Consider the following 20,256-nt stretch of genomic DNA (forward strand, 5'->3'; position numbering starts at 1 on the left):
AAAGTAGAAACATTCCGCCACTCTTTTTAATCGCTAAGTATTGTCATACAAATTGTTTGAACTGGAGCAAATCAATCCCAAGGATTAGGATCATTTAAGTATTCCTCAAATTTATAAAACGCTTTATTGATTAATTGCCGTTTAACGAGGGCTTTGAATTTATTTAGTGATAATTCAACCTGTGGAAAAAAAAATATGGCAGCACTGGTTGGAACTTGGAACGTCAATTGTCATTTTACTATAAAAAAATTTAAATTATGGAGCTATAAAAATTCTATGTGAATATTTTTAAGTAAAACTTATATTATTAATACAAAAAGAAATGTGAAATTAACAGTAAAAGTTTCCTGCACATCGTGGGCCGTTTAATTTACGTAGCAAGCGTAAGTCTATCCAATTTAATAGCTTAAGTAGTATCAGAGTTTATTATTGTTTAAAAACAGATGGTAAGTGTACCGCATGAAAGTTATTGATTTTTTTCAAGTACATATTTCAAATAACTGCATTACTGATATATACTGCAGCATAGTGAACAAAATAATAAATTGTAATAAGCAGGTATTTTGTAATAACAATAATTATTTAAAAGTACCTCTAATTTCCGTCTGCAGTATTAAATTATTACGACTTATACTTAAATCATATTATATCCTTTTATAATATTTATGTAATTATTTATTTATCTCCTTAAAGTCCACCATGGATCCAGAAGACGAAATCAAGCTACAAAAAAAGGTACCCGATGATTTACCTAAAATACATACAAAATGCAACAGCAACCGTCCACACACCAGGTTAATTATAAGAGAAATAATTTATGTATTTATTTTTCATACGCTTGAGTTCCAAAGTTATCATAGAAATATTTTATTTCGATTACTCTAAAGAAGAGCATGGGTGGACTAAAATTCCTTAATACTTTAAATAATTTAAAGGAGTTTTGCCAGCCAGATAGAATACAAAAGGAATTACAAGGTCTGACTGGGACTGAAACTAAACAACACCAATTCATATTGCATCGAATGGCACATGCTTTTCACACTATCAAAGCACTCAATCAGACCTTAAAAGAATAATGACTTCTGAATTTGGCATTTTATATTTTATTACTGCAATTCATGTGTTATGTTGATATTGTATCAAACAAACTATTTAATGTTTTGCTCCGTAGACACTACCAAGAATTGAGGCTTGCATTTCAAATAAATTATATGATAGATCGTAGAAGATACTGATAATTAACTAATAGGAACAAACTTTGGAATTCAACTACATATCATAAATACCCACTATATTTCATTAGCTTGTCAACATATACATAAATACACTTAAAATAATTCACATACATAACTGATAATGCAACTTAGAATATTCATTATTGTTTTAGGTTTTTGAATAATGAAACCGAAATCACTTAACATTTAAAGTAATAATGTTTTTAAAATTACCTAATATTTTATTTTGACAACTCAAGTCTCTAGGCTGAATTTTCTAGTGGTAATTAAGGCGAAAGATGAATAACCCAAAGCCTCAGTGTGCCATTGCCGAAGAAACCCATTGTTACGGTTTGGTAGGCACATCAGATCTAATAACTTGAATCAGTAAAACTCAATGCGGGATTTCAAACAAAAAGCAAATGCTGTTAAAAGCTATGGTGATTAGCTAAGTGTCGGGCAATATTAGCGGGTAGCCAGCTGTTTCGTACTTCGCACTTCGCAGTTTGTAACACAGTCATTATGAGTGTTCACTCGTGCGCGGTCGTGCGTATCGTGGCATACACAAATCGTGATATTATTCGCAAGTGACTTAATAATGGGAAAATTGTTGTGAGTAATTTTTAAATATTTTACGTATATATTTGTCATTATTGATCCTATAAATGTCCGATGCGTAATTTACGTCGTAAACAAATTAACTTTTTGATGGTTATTTTTGCGTTTATACAGAAAATCTAAACAAGTAAAATAATATCAAACATTGTTTTCGTGTTAAACATACGCTATTCATATTATTAAAATACTGTGATTATAACAATTGTTCCTAATTCATTTTTAGAATACTTATATATTCTTGTCAGACGAAACCCCTCAACGGGGTAGACACAGACAGATAAAAATATCTACGAATATAATTGATTAATGATATAAAGTCATTTGGGGCCGAAAAAAATTGATTAAAGCACGGCTGGGACTTCGAATGTGCGACCTCAGACTTGGAAAAGTTACGCGTAACCAATAGGCTACCTCTGTGATTTATCCTAATTAGTAATTTTTTTGTGGTGAGATAATCATTTTACAAATTATAAATTAAAGTACAATTGCATAGCTAAAAAACATACATGTCAATTGTAAGTCACCTTCGGTTTTTTGTAGACGGCTAACAAGTTAAATTACAATATATAGGAAGGAACCCAACGAAGTTAAAGGTGTAGGTTATTTTACCTTTATTTAAATTGTCTGAAATACAATAATTATTGTCTAAAGGGTTGCAAAAACCCTTGCCAATACGAAAATACCAAATGCTTTTCGAGATATCCCTTGTAATCTACTTATGGTCCAAATATACTTCTGAAAAAAATCTTCAACACTTGTATCCAAATATCTGCACGCGATTATCAACTGAAGTTACAATGATACGCGAAGCGATAAGGTATATATTAGCTTAATGTGATTACAAATTAATAATTGATTTACTTTTATAAAGCGTTATTTTCTCTGCATTACTTGTATAATAAATATTTATTTGTATAACACATGAGTGGGCACTTAAAGTGAAGATGAAACTCAATTCACATTCATAAATATATAATATATATCGTGTTACGTATTCTAGGATAATAATATGTGATACAATAGTATTATATTGATATAAAGTTTATATTATATACGGAACGTTTCGAATGGGCTGCGAGAGAAACGCAGAGTAATAAAATCGAAAAGTTTAAGGAATTTAAATATATTTATTTCGTGTATATGTTTCCCTAGTACATTTCCCCTGTATATATTGTGTATCAGTAAATTAGGATATTATAGAGTACTAGCTGACCGGCAAACGTTTGTTTTGCCATGTATATTATTTCTAGGAAACATTTTTTTAGTTCAATAACTACCTATCTACAATAATAAAAAATAGGAGTTGATCGTAGACGGGTGAAAATTAGGGGTTGTATGTATTTTTGTATGGTGTATCATAAAAAATGAGCAGTGTTGGCCTAGTGGCTTCAAAGTGCGACTCTCATACCTGAGGTTGTAGGTTCGATCCCCGGCTGTGCACCAATAGACTTTCTTTCTATGTGCGCATTTAACATTTGCTCGAACGGTGAAGGAAAACATCGTGAGGAAACATGTCTTAGACCCAAAAAGTCGACGGCGTGAGTCAGGCACTGGAGGCTGATCACCTACTTGCCTATTAGATTTAAAAATGATCATGAAATAGTTTCAGAAATCTGAGGCCAAGACCTAAAGAGATTGTAGCGCCACTGATATATTTATTTATTTTGTATCATAAAAAATAAAAATTATTCTAAAAAATAAAAATAAAAATTATCACTTAGGGGTTTGAAAGATAGATAGTAGCAGATTCTCAGACTTACTGAGTATACTTAAAAAAATTCATAAGAATCGGTCGTTTCAGAGGAGTATGGGAACGAACATTGTGACACGAGAATTTTATATATGTATTAGATGAATATTTTATTTTTTATTTTATTTAGTTATTAAGTTTACGACATCATACATAGTACTAAATCTACTGATTATTTTACAAAATCTTCCATCTAAAATGACAATTAAAGGTAATACAGGTACTTTATAACAGGACAAAGGTCCTTTAAAACGCGAAACTCCACTTTTGCTTCACATTGCATATAGCACGTCACGCCCTTGCATGACGTGCTATCACAAATTGAGGGTTCACAATCCCCTTGTAATATCGATGAGTTGACACACGTTGTCCGGGAAACACCGTCTTTCTCATGTAATAATAAAAGTTCATGTTCTTTCATAATCAAAGTATTATACTGCTGTTTGGTATACGTTTCTCGAATTATAGGTATATAGTATACAGTTGTGAACGGAGTACATATAAGCACTTAACTGTGGTTTTGTTTTTGCGTACGTAACACCTAAAGATGATCATGATTTCTAATAGAGAGAATTGCATGAAAATCCATTTCGAAAATGCAGTTTTGGAGTTTATCGCGAACATATGGAAGGGCAGCAATATATTGTAGTGATGGAGGTATTTCACTCGATAACAAATATACATTGACATAACACTTATTACTAACACACACACAAATATACAAAAGAACAATATTAAAAAAATGAAAGATAATAGTATTTTTTTAAGAACAAGGTACGTTTTAAGTGCGTGTGTTGTGGTTTTAATTGGCCCTGGCTCAGCATTATGCTGAGGAGCAGACTGTTTCACACCGCTAGTCATTCTGCCAGAGACCACAGTAGCTAATTTGCGCCTCAGTCGCAACAAAAGAAAAATAATTTAATAATAATAATACTTTGTAAAAAAATAATATTAGTAAAAGTTACCTTTCGACATTTAAAATAAAAGTTGTCAACCAATATTTTGTCACATAAACATTGAAACTCTATCACGATTTTTAAATTAAAATTTAAAATCTTGGGCAATTTAAAGCGATATTTAAATTCAAGTTTTACAGCTATCCGCCGTCTTAAATTGTACTTTCACCTTATGGTCTGATTTACAGTAAAATTGGATTTTAAGTGCGTAAAGTTGCGATGTTAAGATCGTAATGTACCCGGAACTATACGATATAATCAATCTACATTATTGGGCAATTTAATGGGTACACAATTCTACTTAATATATATTAGTTTTTTTTTATGTAATAGGAGACAAATGGGTAGGCTCATCTGATGTTAAATGATACCCGCTGCCCATGGATACTCACGCAAGTGCGTTGCTGGCCTTTTAAGAATCGGTACACTCTTTTCTTGAAGGACCCTAAGTGGAATTGGTTCTGAAATACTTCAGTTGGCAGCTGTTTCCACATAGTGGTGGCATACATTACTAGAACACTTTACAAAAAAACATTAATAAAGGTCAATCTATGTGATATTATTTTAATTGTATATTTAGATTTGTATTTATTTATCGGAAATTTGATAATGCTTAAATACGGTTCAGAAATGTTTGTGATGTAGGCTTGTAATTGAAGTCGATTTAATTTTGTTAAATCACCTTTTATAATATATACAAGCGATTCTTGCAAAATTTTATTAGCGCGCACTTTAGCTCACATCGACTATATTATTTGAGTTTGCGATATAATTTAGCCGAGGTGGCGACGGTATTGGTAACTAATAAATTAATTCCGCATAAAGTACGTATTATATTAATTTAAAACTTAATCTTGCAACATAGAATGAAGAAAACATAAATATTTCTCCAAGAACTGGTCTATTTACACAAAATAATAATTTAAAAGATCAAAAACTTACATATAAACTAAAAAAAATAAACATGTTTATTATGGTACATAAGATACAGGTATCACTTATTCCACGTCATTAAATTTGAATTTGTAGGCATCTCTACTCATCGGCAAGACAGAGGGTGTAGGCCGAGAGAAAAGGCCGGAGTAACTCTCGGTACTCTTTTAAAATAGCAAATCATCAAACAACACTTATTTTAAAACAAATATCGCAAATTAATTAGAAGTAGCCTGTCTAGCACTAGTCCCAGGCCCTTTTATCAACTAGATAATCGTTAACTTTATAGTAAGCCTTTTTACACAGCTTTTCTTTAATACATTTCTTAAATTTATTAACAGGCAGAGATAAAAGAGCCTCTGGGATTTTATTAAAGAAGAGTATCCCTTTTCCCAAAAAAGAATTACTAACTTTAGATAGTCTAGTAGTATTAAAATACATAAGCTTACTCGTTAGCTAGATTATAGGGCTATTAATATAAACTATCGTTTGAGTAAAGTACTTTTACAAAGTTATTCGAAGTTAATTTATCATTCCAAGTAGTTATAGTTAAAAGTTTCTAAGTGTAAGTTCTCGTGTCGTGACTGCGGTGAGTAATACACGAAAATATAGATAGCCACGCGCCAAAATCGGGTTGATGATTCGACGAAAGATGCCTGTACACTTACGTAATAATAATTTTGATAGTAAAAGTTTATATAGTAGCTGCCCCCGCGAACTTTGTTTCTCTTTAATGCCTAGCCTACCTTTTTATTTCATGCCAACATGGAAATTTTGCTGTTCTACCCCAGAGACTGTTCGGTTTTCCGGAATGAATACTTTTTAGGTTTTTCTGTGATTTTTCTCTATATAAACCTCGGTGTTCAAGTTCTTAACTAACAATTAAAAAATAGGGGTTGATCGTAGAGGGTAGATGTAAATTAAAGGTTGTATGTATTTTTGTATGCTGTATCATAAAAAAAATATAACAAAAAATTTTGTCTAAAAAATAAAAAAATTTTTTTTGGAGTGGACACTGGACACCCCTTATCTCTTTGGGGTTTGAAAGATAGATAGTAGCCGATTCTCAGACGTACTGAATATGCATAAAAAAATCATAAGAATCGGTCGAGCCGTTTCGGAGGAGTAGGTATAGCAACGAACAATGTGACACGAGAATTTTATATATTAGATTTTTATTTTTATATATTTATATATATGTCAACAATCCATTTATTAAAAATAATCGCACAGACATTAATATGTATTTTGTTTATAAATTTAACAAATAATTTCAACTAGGTCCAGTGGATTTTAAAATCAAAAAATCAGTAGCGCAACCTTTTCTGTATCTGCTTATGATCATTTGTCAATCTAATAGGCAAGTATCAGCCTGCCACGTCGACTTTTTGGGTCTAAGACAAGCCGGTTTCCTTACGATATTTTCTTTTAACATGAGGGCGAATGTTAAATGAGCATAGAAAGAAAATCCATTGGGACACAGCCGGGGACGAGAGTCGCTCACTGAAGCGAAGCCAACGCTGTTTTTTAATTTAACAAAAACTGGTACCGACTAATATTTTTAACTACATAAGTACAGCACAGTGTACAATCATTCTTACCCATACAATTCTAGGAACTATCGCCGAATGAATGTATGCTCACGACATCCTCTCACTCGACCAAATTTAGATTTACGGTTGTCGAATACGTAATCGAAATTGCTTAAAACAATAATAATACTTATGGAGTAATTCTTCCGGTGTAGTATGTTTTGTAGTGAACACTCCTTAGGTAGCCATTCTGCTCTTGGCTATGCAACAAAATTCATACATGTAGTTTGAGAGTTAGTACCACAAAGCTAGGACCAGATAAGCAGTGCGTGCTCCTATTTCACCATGCCTCCTGCTGATAGAGGACAAATCTTTGTTTTTAATTTATTTTATTATTATTAATTACTTAAGATGTCATGTGGAACATGGTGTAATGGTTGCAGCTCCTTACAAACGTTGTGTAAAACAAAAAACTTAAAAAGAGGGGCGGAGAGTTTATTGCCAGTTCTTCTCTTCCGTTCAACGCCCTTGATATGAGAACTGGCAGTAAAATTAGAAGCATTTCATATATATTTTTTTTGACGTTCATAAGTGTACATTGTACACCTATATGAATAAATGATTTTGAATTTTGATACATTTACACTCAAGTACTGTGCCTTTTAATCCAAAACTATTGCTGTCCTGCCAGCAAAGCAAATTTAGATTATCACGCAAGCAGGGACGTGGGAATTGACGGCTCATTGGTCTAGTGGTTAGTACCCCTGACTGCGAATCCATGGGTCCCGGGTTCGATCCCCGGCTGAGACAAACATCGATGTGATGAGCATTTGGTGTTGTGCTTAGGTCTTGGGTGTTTAAATATGTATTTATATGTGTTTCTATCCATAATATGTATGTATATCCGTTGACTAGTACCCATAACACAAGCTTCACTAGCTTAGCATGGGACTAGGTCAATCGGTGTGAATTGTCCAATCAAAAAAAAAAAAATATAAAAAATATAAAAAAAATCCTCAGAGAGCATAAAGCTGATTGGGCATGGTAATTCAGCGATAACTCGACGCGTGCTAAATGCAGTGTGTATTTAGATTTATTTTGAACCGACCAGACGTTTCCTTTATCATGGTAACCCATTTCTATTTAAGACTTACTCGCCTCCGTTCAGATTACGCATTGGTTTGTACAGTGCGAATGGATTCCGAAATATGTGAATCACAAGCACGTTTGCCCCATGTGATTATTCTATATTTAGCATAATTTATGCCCTTAAATTGTAAATGTATATATACAGGGTGATCAAAAAGTCGTGGATGAAACGCAACTAGGGGATAGATGAGGTCATCAGCTGCAAAAATTGTTCTACGGGAGGTCCCTAAACTCAAAGGTATTACTCATGGCCATGTGTTATACCTTTTCAGAATCCCTATTTAATTTGCCAAAACTTGTTATACAGGGTCACTTTTCGGTAGAGTATTTTTTTTTTCACAGTGGGGTCCGAAGTAAACAAAAAGTTATGATTTGAGAAATTTTTATATCGTATAACTTAATATTATCTTCAATACACTCAGAGACTGATTAAGAGTTCTGACCGCCCTAGGCTATTTTATCAGGATGCGCCCCCGCCGGGTGACAGGTGTATTATGGCCGGTCTAAAAAGTAGTACTTATATTAGTTTTGACTTTGTTTACTATGTACTTGTGTGAAAATTTTAGCATGGTTCATACTATCTATAAAAATTTACAGATCTGCAAGCAAAACAAATGCTGTCCTATCATTTGCACGACTTGTAAACATTTTTAGCTGACCGTACATAAAGGCCTCACAAATTATACGACCAAAATCATGACAGGCTTCCAAGTTGGAAACCAAATCAATGTCGTATTTGGCCACATTACTCCTATTGGCTTAGTTTCTATGGACATCTTAGTTGTTGTGGCTATTAACCATAGACGTCTAGGTTGGTGGTCATCTAGTGTGTGATGTTGCTTCGACTTTAAGTTATTTTTAAAATATTTACACTTCTGTTGTTGTCTTTAAAAAAGACGAGAGGTATCAAATAAGTGAAACATTTTGTCAACTGTTAAAAAAATTAAGTACTAAATTATTATTTGCTTATACAAAAGGCATTTTTCTCGCTTTCGCGTTATCAAAATTTTCCACAATTTTTCCAAATTTAATAGCTTGTAAAAAGTCACTTTTCCGACGGCGGAGTGTGGAGCGCAAGTAACTTTTTACTCTTTTAAGTGCTGAAAAAGACCTTTCGCCGCTGCAGTTGGTCACTCATTGTCAAAAAAATCTTAATATTTATCCACATCGGGAGCATATCTGAAATATTACGGTACGGAATAAGTTTAAGGAATATAGTCAATATATTCTTGAAGCCTTGTTGTATGTCCAAAAAAAATATAAACGATTTTAAAACAAATGGTGGCTTTCACCAGTATAATACGCGAAATAGAACTAATTTGAGTGTACGACCAACCAGGCTCCAAAAGATAAACCACTCCTTATATGGACATTGTATTCGTTTTTACAACAAACTCCCAAGCGAAATTAGAGTATTATCACTAAATAAATTCAAAGCCCTCGTTAAACGGAAACTAATCAACAAAGCTTTTTATAAATTTGAGGACTACTTAAATGATCCTAATCCTTGGGATTGAATTGCTCCAGTTCAAACAATTTGTATGACAATACCTGGCGATTAAAAAGAGTGGCGGAAAGTTTCTTGCCAGTTCTTCTTACCCGCTCTACGCCCTTGACTTGCGAACTGGTAGTAAATGTAAATTTACGATTAATTTAACTTGACGATTCAAAAGTGTACTTGGTTACCCACTTGAATAAAGATATTTTGAGTTTGAGTTTATTAAAACTTTTTATTAACTGCAACAGACCCTTTGGGGTTCTGGCAGAAGTATAGGCCTTGGTGTCAGATTTTAAAAACTGTGCCAAATGGACGCATTCTTCTGCAAATGTTTCTCCTAAATCATTTAGTTAGTTGTTTAAAGTCCTTTGCTTTACTTCTAATAAATCCTCTGTTGTCTACTTCATACAGTTACCATAAGAAACCAAACGTTGTGTATACTTTATTATGATTTTTGTATGTGGTCACTTCGCATCTCTTGATTGCCTCTGATTCAAAATTTTTAAACTCTTATCGTCACGCAACGTATTAAGATAAGCAATGTCTCATAAAGTGTAACAACGTCTGATAAATCATCAGAACTTGCTTGTAGCTGTGTACTAACGATTTGAAACTTTACGAGCACAGAGTTCCAAAGGCACAACATATTTTGATCTCTTTACTTTGATTTTTTTTCGAGTTTATGACAAATTTTTAGTACCATCGATACAAAAATTTGCCATCTGCTTGTAGATCCAGTTCACAGTTTATTTAGTGTTTTGTCTCGGTCTAGTTGAAATATGCAGGAGATGATGCTAGCGAAGACACGATTTCAGTGCGCCCGCGCCCCCCTAGATCGTCGCGCCCTAGGCTGCAGCCTAATTAGCCTAAGGGTTAATCAGGCCCTGATTATACACTCAATAAACAACTACAAATAGTATGTCTAACGCAAGGACTCATCAGTACCAATCTAGTGGATATTATGAAAAAGATACAGGATGTAGATATTTTCGAATTTTAATAAGAATTAGTAAAGAAAGTTAATTTTCTTATAAAAACGTAAAATAAATTATAACTCTGCAGGGGTTGAGCTCAGAGACCTCCCGTAGAATTTTTTTTGCAGCTGATGCAGCTATCCCCTATTTGCGTTTAATCCACGACTTTTTGGCCACCGTGTATATACAGTCAAAATCTGTTATAACGATATAATATCGAAGGGACTGCTCATATTTGGTCGTAAAAAGCGATAGTCGTAACTGCCAATGACGTCTTTATTAAGAACCTAATACAATAGAATTCAGCCGGGACATTCGCTAGTTAGTCCATTGAAATGTTACTGAACATTTGTTAGAGGACGCAATTTTATTTATGGTACATGTAGGGGGGGGGGGGTGTCAATACAAGCTTAAACCCAAGTTTGAGTTCATATGCCTTTCGTAAAATGTTTTACAAATAGTAAATTTGGCCGTTGTGAATGTCTCAGTTTTTCTTTGGTAACAAATTTTTCCAAATCCACGTTTTGAACCGGAATAAACCCCGAAGAGTTTATTTTTATTTATCCCATGCAGTGTTTCTTCTTATAGCGTCACAGTTAAATATAACCATTGAAGCTGGTAATAATCTATAATGTCATAGTCTCATTCATTCAGTCATTCAGTCATTTAAATCATTTATCATTGTCATTTGAAACTTATAAAAAAAAATCTTTTAACTTTTTTTTTGTACGGGGCAAACGGGCAGGAGGCTCACCTGATGTTAAATGAAACCGCCGCCCATGGATACATACCGCTAGAGGGCTCGTCTTGCCGGCTTTTAAGATTTTTTATTTTTATAGAACGGGGGGCAAACGGGCAGGAGGCTCACCTGATGTTAAGTGATACCACCGCCCATGGACATTCTCAATGCCAGAGGGCTCGCGAGTGCGTTGCCGGCCTTTTAAGAAGTGGTACGCCCTTTTCTTGAAGGACCCTTAGTCGAATTGGTTCGGAAATACTTCAGTGGGCTAGCAACCTAATTCAGTTTATTAACTTATACTTATATGGGTCCTGGACCTCTGATTGCAACTGTTTCTGTTATTATAATTTTCTTTAAAAATAAGTGTTTCATCAGCCTTCTGTTTTTGTCTTTTTGGTCTAAGACATGCCGCTTTCTTTACGATATTTACTGTCAATCTACAAGTAAGTGTTAATTTTCATAGAAAAGTCTATTCAGCAGGTATTTTCGCAGAGTCGGGTCACCTATAAACACAGCTAAACATAATAAAAAAGGTTCACTTAACTTTAGGTGAGCTTCCTGCCCATTTGCCTCCTGTTCTATAAAAAAATTTGAAGTTTCTTTTTATATTTTTCTCCACATTTTGGCCACTTTGAATTCATTCAACGGAGTGCGGTCATACAGAATGTGTCATTGTAACTGCATGTGGTGACCATGGCCATATATAAACACAATTGATCTGTTGTACATATATGGATTATTCCGACATGCTTCGGTGCCTTAGATTCTCAGTTAATGGGAACAAAAGCTTTAAAAACTTGTCTATGACATCGAATAGTCTGGAAGGATATTCGTGTGTCGTAATCCGAATTTCGGGATTCTTAATAAGAAAAATATGTCTCCAATGAACAGCTGGTGTCGCTTTAAAACGACTTCGGCTAGCGAGTGGATTACTGCAATCTATTTCGGTAAAAATTGGATATTATAGAATTGTCTTTCTACTGGCCGGGCTGTTTTTAATAGAACAGGAGCAATGGGCCGGAGGCTAACCTGATGGTAAGAGATACGGCCGCCAGTAAACACTGCCGGTAAACGATATATACGACCAATGAACCAAACTAAAAAAACTTGCAAGCCAGGCAGTGTGAGTAGCACTTAACAACAGTCTTTTGCCCGTTGACCCTGTTCTATAAAAAATAATAAAACTAAATATTACACGTAATTATTAGTAAAATCCTAGATTTTTAAGTCAATGGGTATGGACCAATGTTGAAGTAGACATGGGGAGAAATTGACTAAGTCAAAAATCATTCTGGAATTCAGAAAAACTGCTTTTCATCAACGTTTATAATTTACCAAAAACATTTAAAGATCTTCCTACTAGTGTTTTTAAATAACGACTTAATGTACTACTTTTGGAAATGTATTATTCTATTAATAATTATTTGCGTAAAACAGTATAATTAATATTAATGTGATAACGTAATAATATATTTTAATAATGTGATGATGTAGTGATAAAATAATATAAGAATTGACTATAATGATATGACTCATAATGTGATTGTAGAATTCTACCTTTTAAGGTAAATTTGCACGCCATTATATTTGGCAGAATATGCGAACTTTAGATTGTACCACCATAACATAAATTATTAGAATTATGATTACGGCATACACGTGTAACTTGAATATTTGATGTAACAGCTGGTGGCACGGTTTCAATATATTTCCTTCGACAAATGTCGATCAATGCGGTCAAGGTAGCGGACAGATACATAAACACGCTGCAATTGCTTTTAATCACAGCTAATTGACCAATTTCAATTCTTAATCCTTTTCACGTACCATTACTCTTTAAACAATACAATAGTGGCTTTTACCGAGCTTTTTACCTTCTCTTTCACCATCATTTTATTTCAGTCAGGGATTTTATGGTTAGCCAATGCTGACACTATTGCTGTAACATTTGTTTATACAAATACTGCGCAAAAACAAACCAAGTCATGCATGGGACTGTTATGAACCATTAGCGCTTCAAACAACCAACATTTTACTTACAGTAATTGTAATATCAATAATTTTACAATATCTAATCAAATATATCAATAATTCCAGTCCACATGTATCACCAGAAATCTCAAGTCCGTCTACTTCAAAAGAAAATCCAGACATGAGAAACAATGACGACGATTCATCTAATGGCAAAGATACAGAAAAAGAAGGATCCCTATCCGACTGGGTGTCGGGCGGTCCCGTGGGATCCAAAGCGGCCGTACTGGTCTTCCGATCATGTGTCCTCGCCTCCAGAACACCCTCCATGGAATCCACAACAAAAACAGTCGGAAACAATACAGGCACAACGATACTCCTCAACAAAGCGAAGAATATGGCGAAAAGACTCGTAGCCGAGCCGCATTCATTCAGCGTCCGACCAAAAACAATAATGCACGATGTGATGGAGACATTTGGTAATACCACAAAGTATACGGGTCAGGCGTATGTGGTCAAACATATTAGTGAAGCGGAAATGCCAATAACAGAGTCTATAGAGGAGCAAGGGCATGAAGCAGTCGAACATAAGAGAGATATAGATGATGTACTTAATGATCTCAGTAAGATAACTCTAAAAAAACATTTAAATATAGAAAATACGACAGCTAATATTAAACCGCCAGAACCTCCGCCAGTAACAAAAGGTGAGTTTAATTCTTGACTTAATTTCCTATAACCCTTAGATAGAACAGAGGGCGAACAGAGGTATTGAGTAAGATGGTTGATATTAGAAAAACATCGATATTGACATCGATGTCATAATCGAAAGCCCAACATCGATGTTCGATGTTTATTGAAAACCGAACATCGATGTTGGATAACAGTTCATTACTAATTGACAAAGAAATAAAATACAGTGAAATGGTTCAAAATTTATTAAACAGGACAAATTATTACATTTTTTATCAACTGACTGAAGAAAAAGTAATTTTGATAAATAGGAACCTTTTAATATATTTCTTTGTTGATAATGAGTAGAGAGTGAGAAAGAAAGAGCAAGTGAGACTACGAAGAATGATCGAAGGGACGACCGGTGCGCACTGAATGAAGACGCGTGCAGAATTTTAATAACTTGATTTGTGGATGCGTTCATAGAAGACATAATTTGTTTCGTAAGTTGAGTGAGCCGTGAGTTACGAGTCACATCGATGTTACGGTATTTTTCGTATAGCAACATCGATTATCATGAAGCATCCCTAATTGAGCCTCGTATTTCATCTTGCTCAAAGTCTTTCCGAGACTATTTGCCTCAACTGCAACTGTTTAAATAATTTCAGATGCCAAAGATGAAAAGAAGGGAAAGAAAAACAAAGGCAAAGGAAAAAAGAAAAATATACAAAGGACTGTATCACCGAGTATTGATAGTGACGACTCGGAACAAATGCTAGTCAAAGAAGTAGATAGTATTAAGGTATGTTAGTCGTAATTTTTTTAAATTAATATAATTTTTTTACAAAAAAAAAATCGGAGTAAATACAAAGACTTGTGTATAAAATGCGCCCACAAATGTTTAAGGTGTGTATGTATTATCTTATAAGCTTCATTTATTTATTTCGTAATCCTACACCTATTATAAATTATATATAAAAAAAAATATAGCCAAAGATGAAATATGTATATAATATATATACAAAAAGGTTCAAACATTTACGAAGGAAAAAAATCAATAAAAATGATGAAATACGTAACACCTATGCATACAAAATCTCATAAGAATCGGTCGAGCCGATTCGGAGGAGTATGGGAACGAACCTTGTGACACGAGAATTTTATATATATAGAGAAGTAAAATGATAAACTCTAATATTATCATAATCCCATTTCAGGTATTAGAAAGTAGTCATATGCCGGCCAGAATTCTTAAGATCACCTACAAATTAGTTAATACTGAGACCAAACTGCTGCACCGGTTACTCCAAGCTCATGGTCTTCAAGAAGCCTGTCCTGACGCCAAAGAGTTTAACCTGCTTTGGGCAGGACTGCATCCTAAACCTGATGTGCTGAGGTCACTATCTGCGTATCAGAGGGTCAATCATTTTCCTAGGTAAGATTTAATTTGTTTTTAGTTAATAAACGTTAAAGTAGACCCTAAATCTTATAGATTATTATGGTTCATGAATAGCCTAAAAAAATATTTTTGAAATTTGAAAGAAGAAATGAAGTAATAACGTTTATTTAATTAAAGCACACACACACACACATATATAATATAAAAGAAAAACAAACACAATCACTTAAATTAAAAATGGGCCTTACTTAAAGTGATTTTCGATGGACCCATACTATCTTGGAGTGACAAAGTTGCAAAAAATTGTGGAGTTAACAAATGAAATAAAAATAAAATGATTTAAAAACAGAATTTATTTGTATGAATATATTAAAGGAGAAAATGAACAATATAGATTTTTAAATTTGTTTGATGGATATATGAAAATTAATTCATTAAACTTATATTAAATAATGGTTGCCTAACACCCCAATTATCTTTTAATAAAAGTACTTTTTGTCTCTTTCTATCAAATTGTGTTTATGCTGTGACGAAAAGAGACAGCTTAGCAAAAGATTATTAGGAAAAGTTAAATTAATATAGATATATACGAATGACAACATGGGTATAATTGTCTGAAAAAATTGAATGTTATTTATTTTCTATAATTGTTTTTATTTTTATAAGATGTCTACCCACAAAAATCCGATACTAATGTATGTATTTACCCTTAGGTCGTACGAACTAACACGCAAAGACAAATTGTTCAAAAACATAGAGAAAATGCAATACTTCCGAGGCCTAAAACACTTTGATTTCATCCCCACAACATTCCTGATGCCGGCCGAGTATAAAGAACTGTGTACCACGCATTATAGGACCAAGGGTCCGTGGATTGTCAAACCTGCAGCCTCTAGTAGAGGGAGAGGAATTTATATAGTTAATACGGTAAGATCTTTGAACTTTAATTTAATACATTTTAATATACGTGCGTGTTGTTCCCACGAGAATGTAAGTGCGTGCTCCTATTTCACCATGCCTCCTGCTGATAGGGGACAAGTCTTTGTTTTTAATTTATTTTGTTATTATTAATTAAGATGTCGTGTGGAACATGGTGAATGTTTGCAGCTCCTTACAAACGTTGTGTAAAACAAAAAACTTGGCGATTAAAGGGTGGCGGAGAGTTTATTGCCAGTTCTTCTGTTCCGTTCTACGTATCCTTTGAGATAGACAGATTTGAGAACTGGCAGTAAATGTAAAATTAGAAGCATTGAATGTATATTTCTTTTTTGAAGTTCATAAGTGTACATTGTGTTACCTACATGAATAAATGGTTTTTGACTTTTATATTTTAATCTGCCTTAATTTTAAAAAAGTTTTAGAAATTAGATTTAAGGTAAAATTCACTAGACTTACCGCATGTCAAAATTTGTATTACATATATAATATTTTGCACAGCGTCGAGAGTTATCACTATCAAAAAATATTGAATTTGACAAACAAAAGTCATACTTAGCGCTAATCCACTACACTAAATCTTACCCATATACCTATTGGAATACTACTACTGTACCCGCTAAGCATTGGAACATCACATCTTCTTTTGTATGTCTTGTCAAAAAAAGAGTAGATATATTTCTAGCCATTATTGTCATTGGAGTCTATACTTGGGTCATCGGGGTGCTTCAAATAATAGATTTTATTTTTACCGTATATATCCAGTCGCGTACAACAATAGAATATAAGGGAAATAAAATTGAAGAGAGTGCCTACGTCTGGCTATACTCTCGGGGCGTAACTCCGAGGGTTTAGGAACTCCACGCTAATAAAACTTAGAAAGCCTGAGTGAGCAAAATGTATTGACATAGACATAACATTTATTACAAACGAAAACACACACACATAAACACACAAAATAAAAATACTTAAAGAAAAAATGTTACACTAAATTTTTTTCCAACCCCGATAAAGAAGTTTCACTTCAAAAATAAAATAAGACATATCAAAAACAATAAAAATAAAAATTAAAAATTCCCTTTTGCCATTCGATTCGCTTCTAGTGTGCAATGTGTGTGTACTGTGGTTGTAATTGGCCCTGGCTCAGCATTATGCTGAGGAGCAGAAAGTTCCACAGCGCTGGTCATTCTGCCAGAGACCACAGCAGCTAGATTGCGCCTCAGTAACAAAGAAAAAAAAAATAATACTAAGTAGAAAATAATAATAGTATAGCCTTGGCTCGTACAGATTCTGTGTGGAAAGAACCTTCAGGCCGATTAAAGTCGCTGCAGTTTAAATTTTTTGTTATGTAATTATAGTTACAATCTTGATACTTATAAAGGTTAAATTTTTACAAATGAAATGGCGCGTAACAAATAACAGTTATATTTGTTGGCATTTCCCCATTCCCTTTCTGCACAGACTGTAAAAACGCTAACATTCGGGTTGTAATATAATTTTTCCATCTTTAGCCAGAACAAATACCAAAAGGCGAGAACGTGGTAGTAGCAAAGTACGTGGACAAACCGCTTCTGATTGGTGGACACAAATGTGACCTACGTCTGTATGTGTGCGTAACGTCCATAGACCCATTGTTAATATATCTGTATGAAGAGGGCTTGGTGCGATTCGCTACTGTGAAATACGATAAGACGAATAAGAATCTGTGGAATCCATGCATGCATTTGTGCAATTATAGTATCAATAAATATCATACGGATTATATCAAGTAAGTCTGTTTTAGTTTAATATCTTTATATATAATTCTACTGTACGTGTGTATGTTACTGAACTCCTCTAACAGCTGGATTTGTATGCGTTTAGGTGGCGCCCTGGATGGTTTAGATTGACAAATCAGCCCGCCAGATGGCGCTGCAATATATATATATATTAGATAGATTTAGATTTACAGTGTAAACTCTTTATAGCGTGTTTAGTTGTAACGAAACACTCTCGATAACGTAAAATATGTAACATGTAAAATATTTTGTTGGTATAACACAAAACATAAACAATAATTCATTCTTTATAACGAAATAGCAATTCTTTATTACGAAGAAATATTTTCATATTTAGACATCAACAACATACTTAAGTGTAATTGTTTTTATAATCAGATTACAAAAGTAACCCTTTGAGGTACCGAAATTTCTAAGAAAGACATCTGAGGTCATAAACAGCTATCTCGCCTCTGTTATTTTTAATTGCATTAACACGTGTTCCATTATACTTAGATTATTTGCCTGTAGGAAATTTTGGTCTCAGTTACTAAACGCACCACTGTCACCTATCTATTATATACAGGGTGGTCAAAAACTATAAATAGTATGTCTAACGCAAGAACTCATCAGTACCAATCTAGTGGATATTATGAAAAAGATACAGGATGTAGATATTTTCTAAATTTAATAAGAATTAGTAAAAAAAAGTATTTTTTCTTATAAAACGAAAAATAAATTATAACTCTGCAGGGGTTGAGCTTAGAGACCTCCCTTAGAACAATTTTTTGCAGCTGATGACCTCATCTATCCCCTATTTGCGTTTGATCCACGACTTTTTGGCCAACCTATATATATATATATATATATATATATATAAACTATTATAATTGGTTAAATTGGTGTGTTGTCTCTTCTATCCCTATAGCGAAAACTCTCTATAACGAACAAAAATGTTCGGTCCCTTGAAATTCGTTATAAAGAGATTGCACTGTATATATAAAACAATGTTATTTCAGATGTGACGATCCAAATGCAGGTAACATTGGCCACAAATGGACGCTTTCTGCCCTTTTGCGCCATTTACGTAAGCAAGGACGTAACACAGCTGCGTTAATGGCCGCTATAGAAGATCTGGTCGTCAAATCCATTCTGTCTTCAGCCCAGACCATTACTGCCGCCGCTAGAGTTTTTGTGCCTAATCTTTTTAATTGTTTTGGTAAGTCACTCATGTATGTTATCTGGGGCCCGTGGCAAATTCTTTTGATGGGGCCCTATCAGTAAAAATCGTCCCTACTCAGTTTAATTTTAATTAACTTCAAGATTTTCAGCGTACTCAATTACACGTTTATATGTCCCACTAATGGCCATAGGCCTCCTCTCTTGGGCGAGAGGGAATGGTCTGTTGCCCCACGCTAGCCCAATGCGTATTGGAGACTTCACATTCATCCATAGAGCGTAATATCTCTCGGGCAGGGGCCCTCTTGGGTCGGGGGCCCGTGGCATTTTGCCAGCCCTGCCACCCTATTGTTACTAATCTAGTTGTTAAAGTTGGTTAGATTTCCAGATGGGGCCGGAAAGTTAGTGAAAACTAAGAAAAATATGCTACGAGTTTAATAATGATTTTCCACTTATTTAAAAATAGCGATTGATATTTTTTCCTTAGACTAGAAGAGACTTAATTTAAATTTCCCATAAAAATTGTTAAGTACTTCGACAACTGATATTCTACCTCTTTGTGGAACCAGTTGCCAGAGTTATTTGCGATTGAGGGAAAAGAAAAGAGCGTACCATTTCTGTCAAATGTTGGCGATAGATCCAGAATTGTGAAAAAATGTTATTATTAATTAATAATTTATTTCAGAACTATTTGGCTACGATATTTTAATAGATGACATGCTTAAACCATGGCTGTTAGAAATTAATTTATCACCGAGGTAAGATTTGTTTTTCCTTTTGAATCTACGAAAGTAAATAGAATAGAATTATGCATATTAAAAAATCAATATTTAATATAGAATATACACTTTGTTGAAATTATACTTCTTTTGGCGCGTTAGGGAAAAATGATGAGAGTAAATTATTACGATGCGCGCACACCGTCACAAAAAACCGACACCCTGAAGATAGCTATAGTCAACTTTTTTCTACAAACGTA

General features: G+C 33.9%; 1 protein-coding gene across 6 annotated transcripts in view; it reads left to right on the top strand.

The window, feature by feature from the left end:
• Positions 1 to 120: 120 nt before the first annotated feature.
• Positions 121 to 20,256, top strand: part of LOC125054554 (tubulin polyglutamylase TTLL5) — a 29,487-nt gene continuing 9,351 nt past the window's right edge. For 3 of the 6 annotated variants that reach the window (XM_047656520.1, XM_047656522.1, XM_047656523.1), the window contains exons 1-9: positions 121 to 383; positions 694 to 794; positions 13,461 to 14,041; positions 14,675 to 14,808; positions 15,224 to 15,441; positions 16,119 to 16,332; positions 17,853 to 18,109; positions 19,118 to 19,317; positions 19,963 to 20,035. In XM_047656520.1, coding sequence (XP_047512476.1) covers positions 700 to 794; positions 13,461 to 14,041; positions 14,675 to 14,808; positions 15,224 to 15,441; positions 16,119 to 16,332; positions 17,853 to 18,109; positions 19,118 to 19,317; positions 19,963 to 20,035 — 1,772 coding nt within the window. In that variant the 5' untranslated portion in view covers positions 121 to 383; positions 694 to 699. The remainder of the gene's footprint in view (positions 384 to 693; positions 795 to 13,460; positions 14,042 to 14,674; positions 14,809 to 15,223; positions 15,442 to 16,118; positions 16,333 to 17,852; positions 18,110 to 19,117; positions 19,318 to 19,962; positions 20,036 to 20,256) is intronic. The other 3 variants (XM_047656521.1, XM_047656526.1, XM_047656524.1) reach the window with 3 other exon arrangements.

The sequence above is a fragment of the Pieris napi genome, chromosome 12, assembly GCF_905475465.1.
Source record: "Pieris napi chromosome 12, ilPieNapi1.2, whole genome shotgun sequence".
NCBI classification, from domain to species: Eukaryota; Metazoa; Arthropoda; class Insecta; order Lepidoptera; family Pieridae; genus Pieris; species Pieris napi.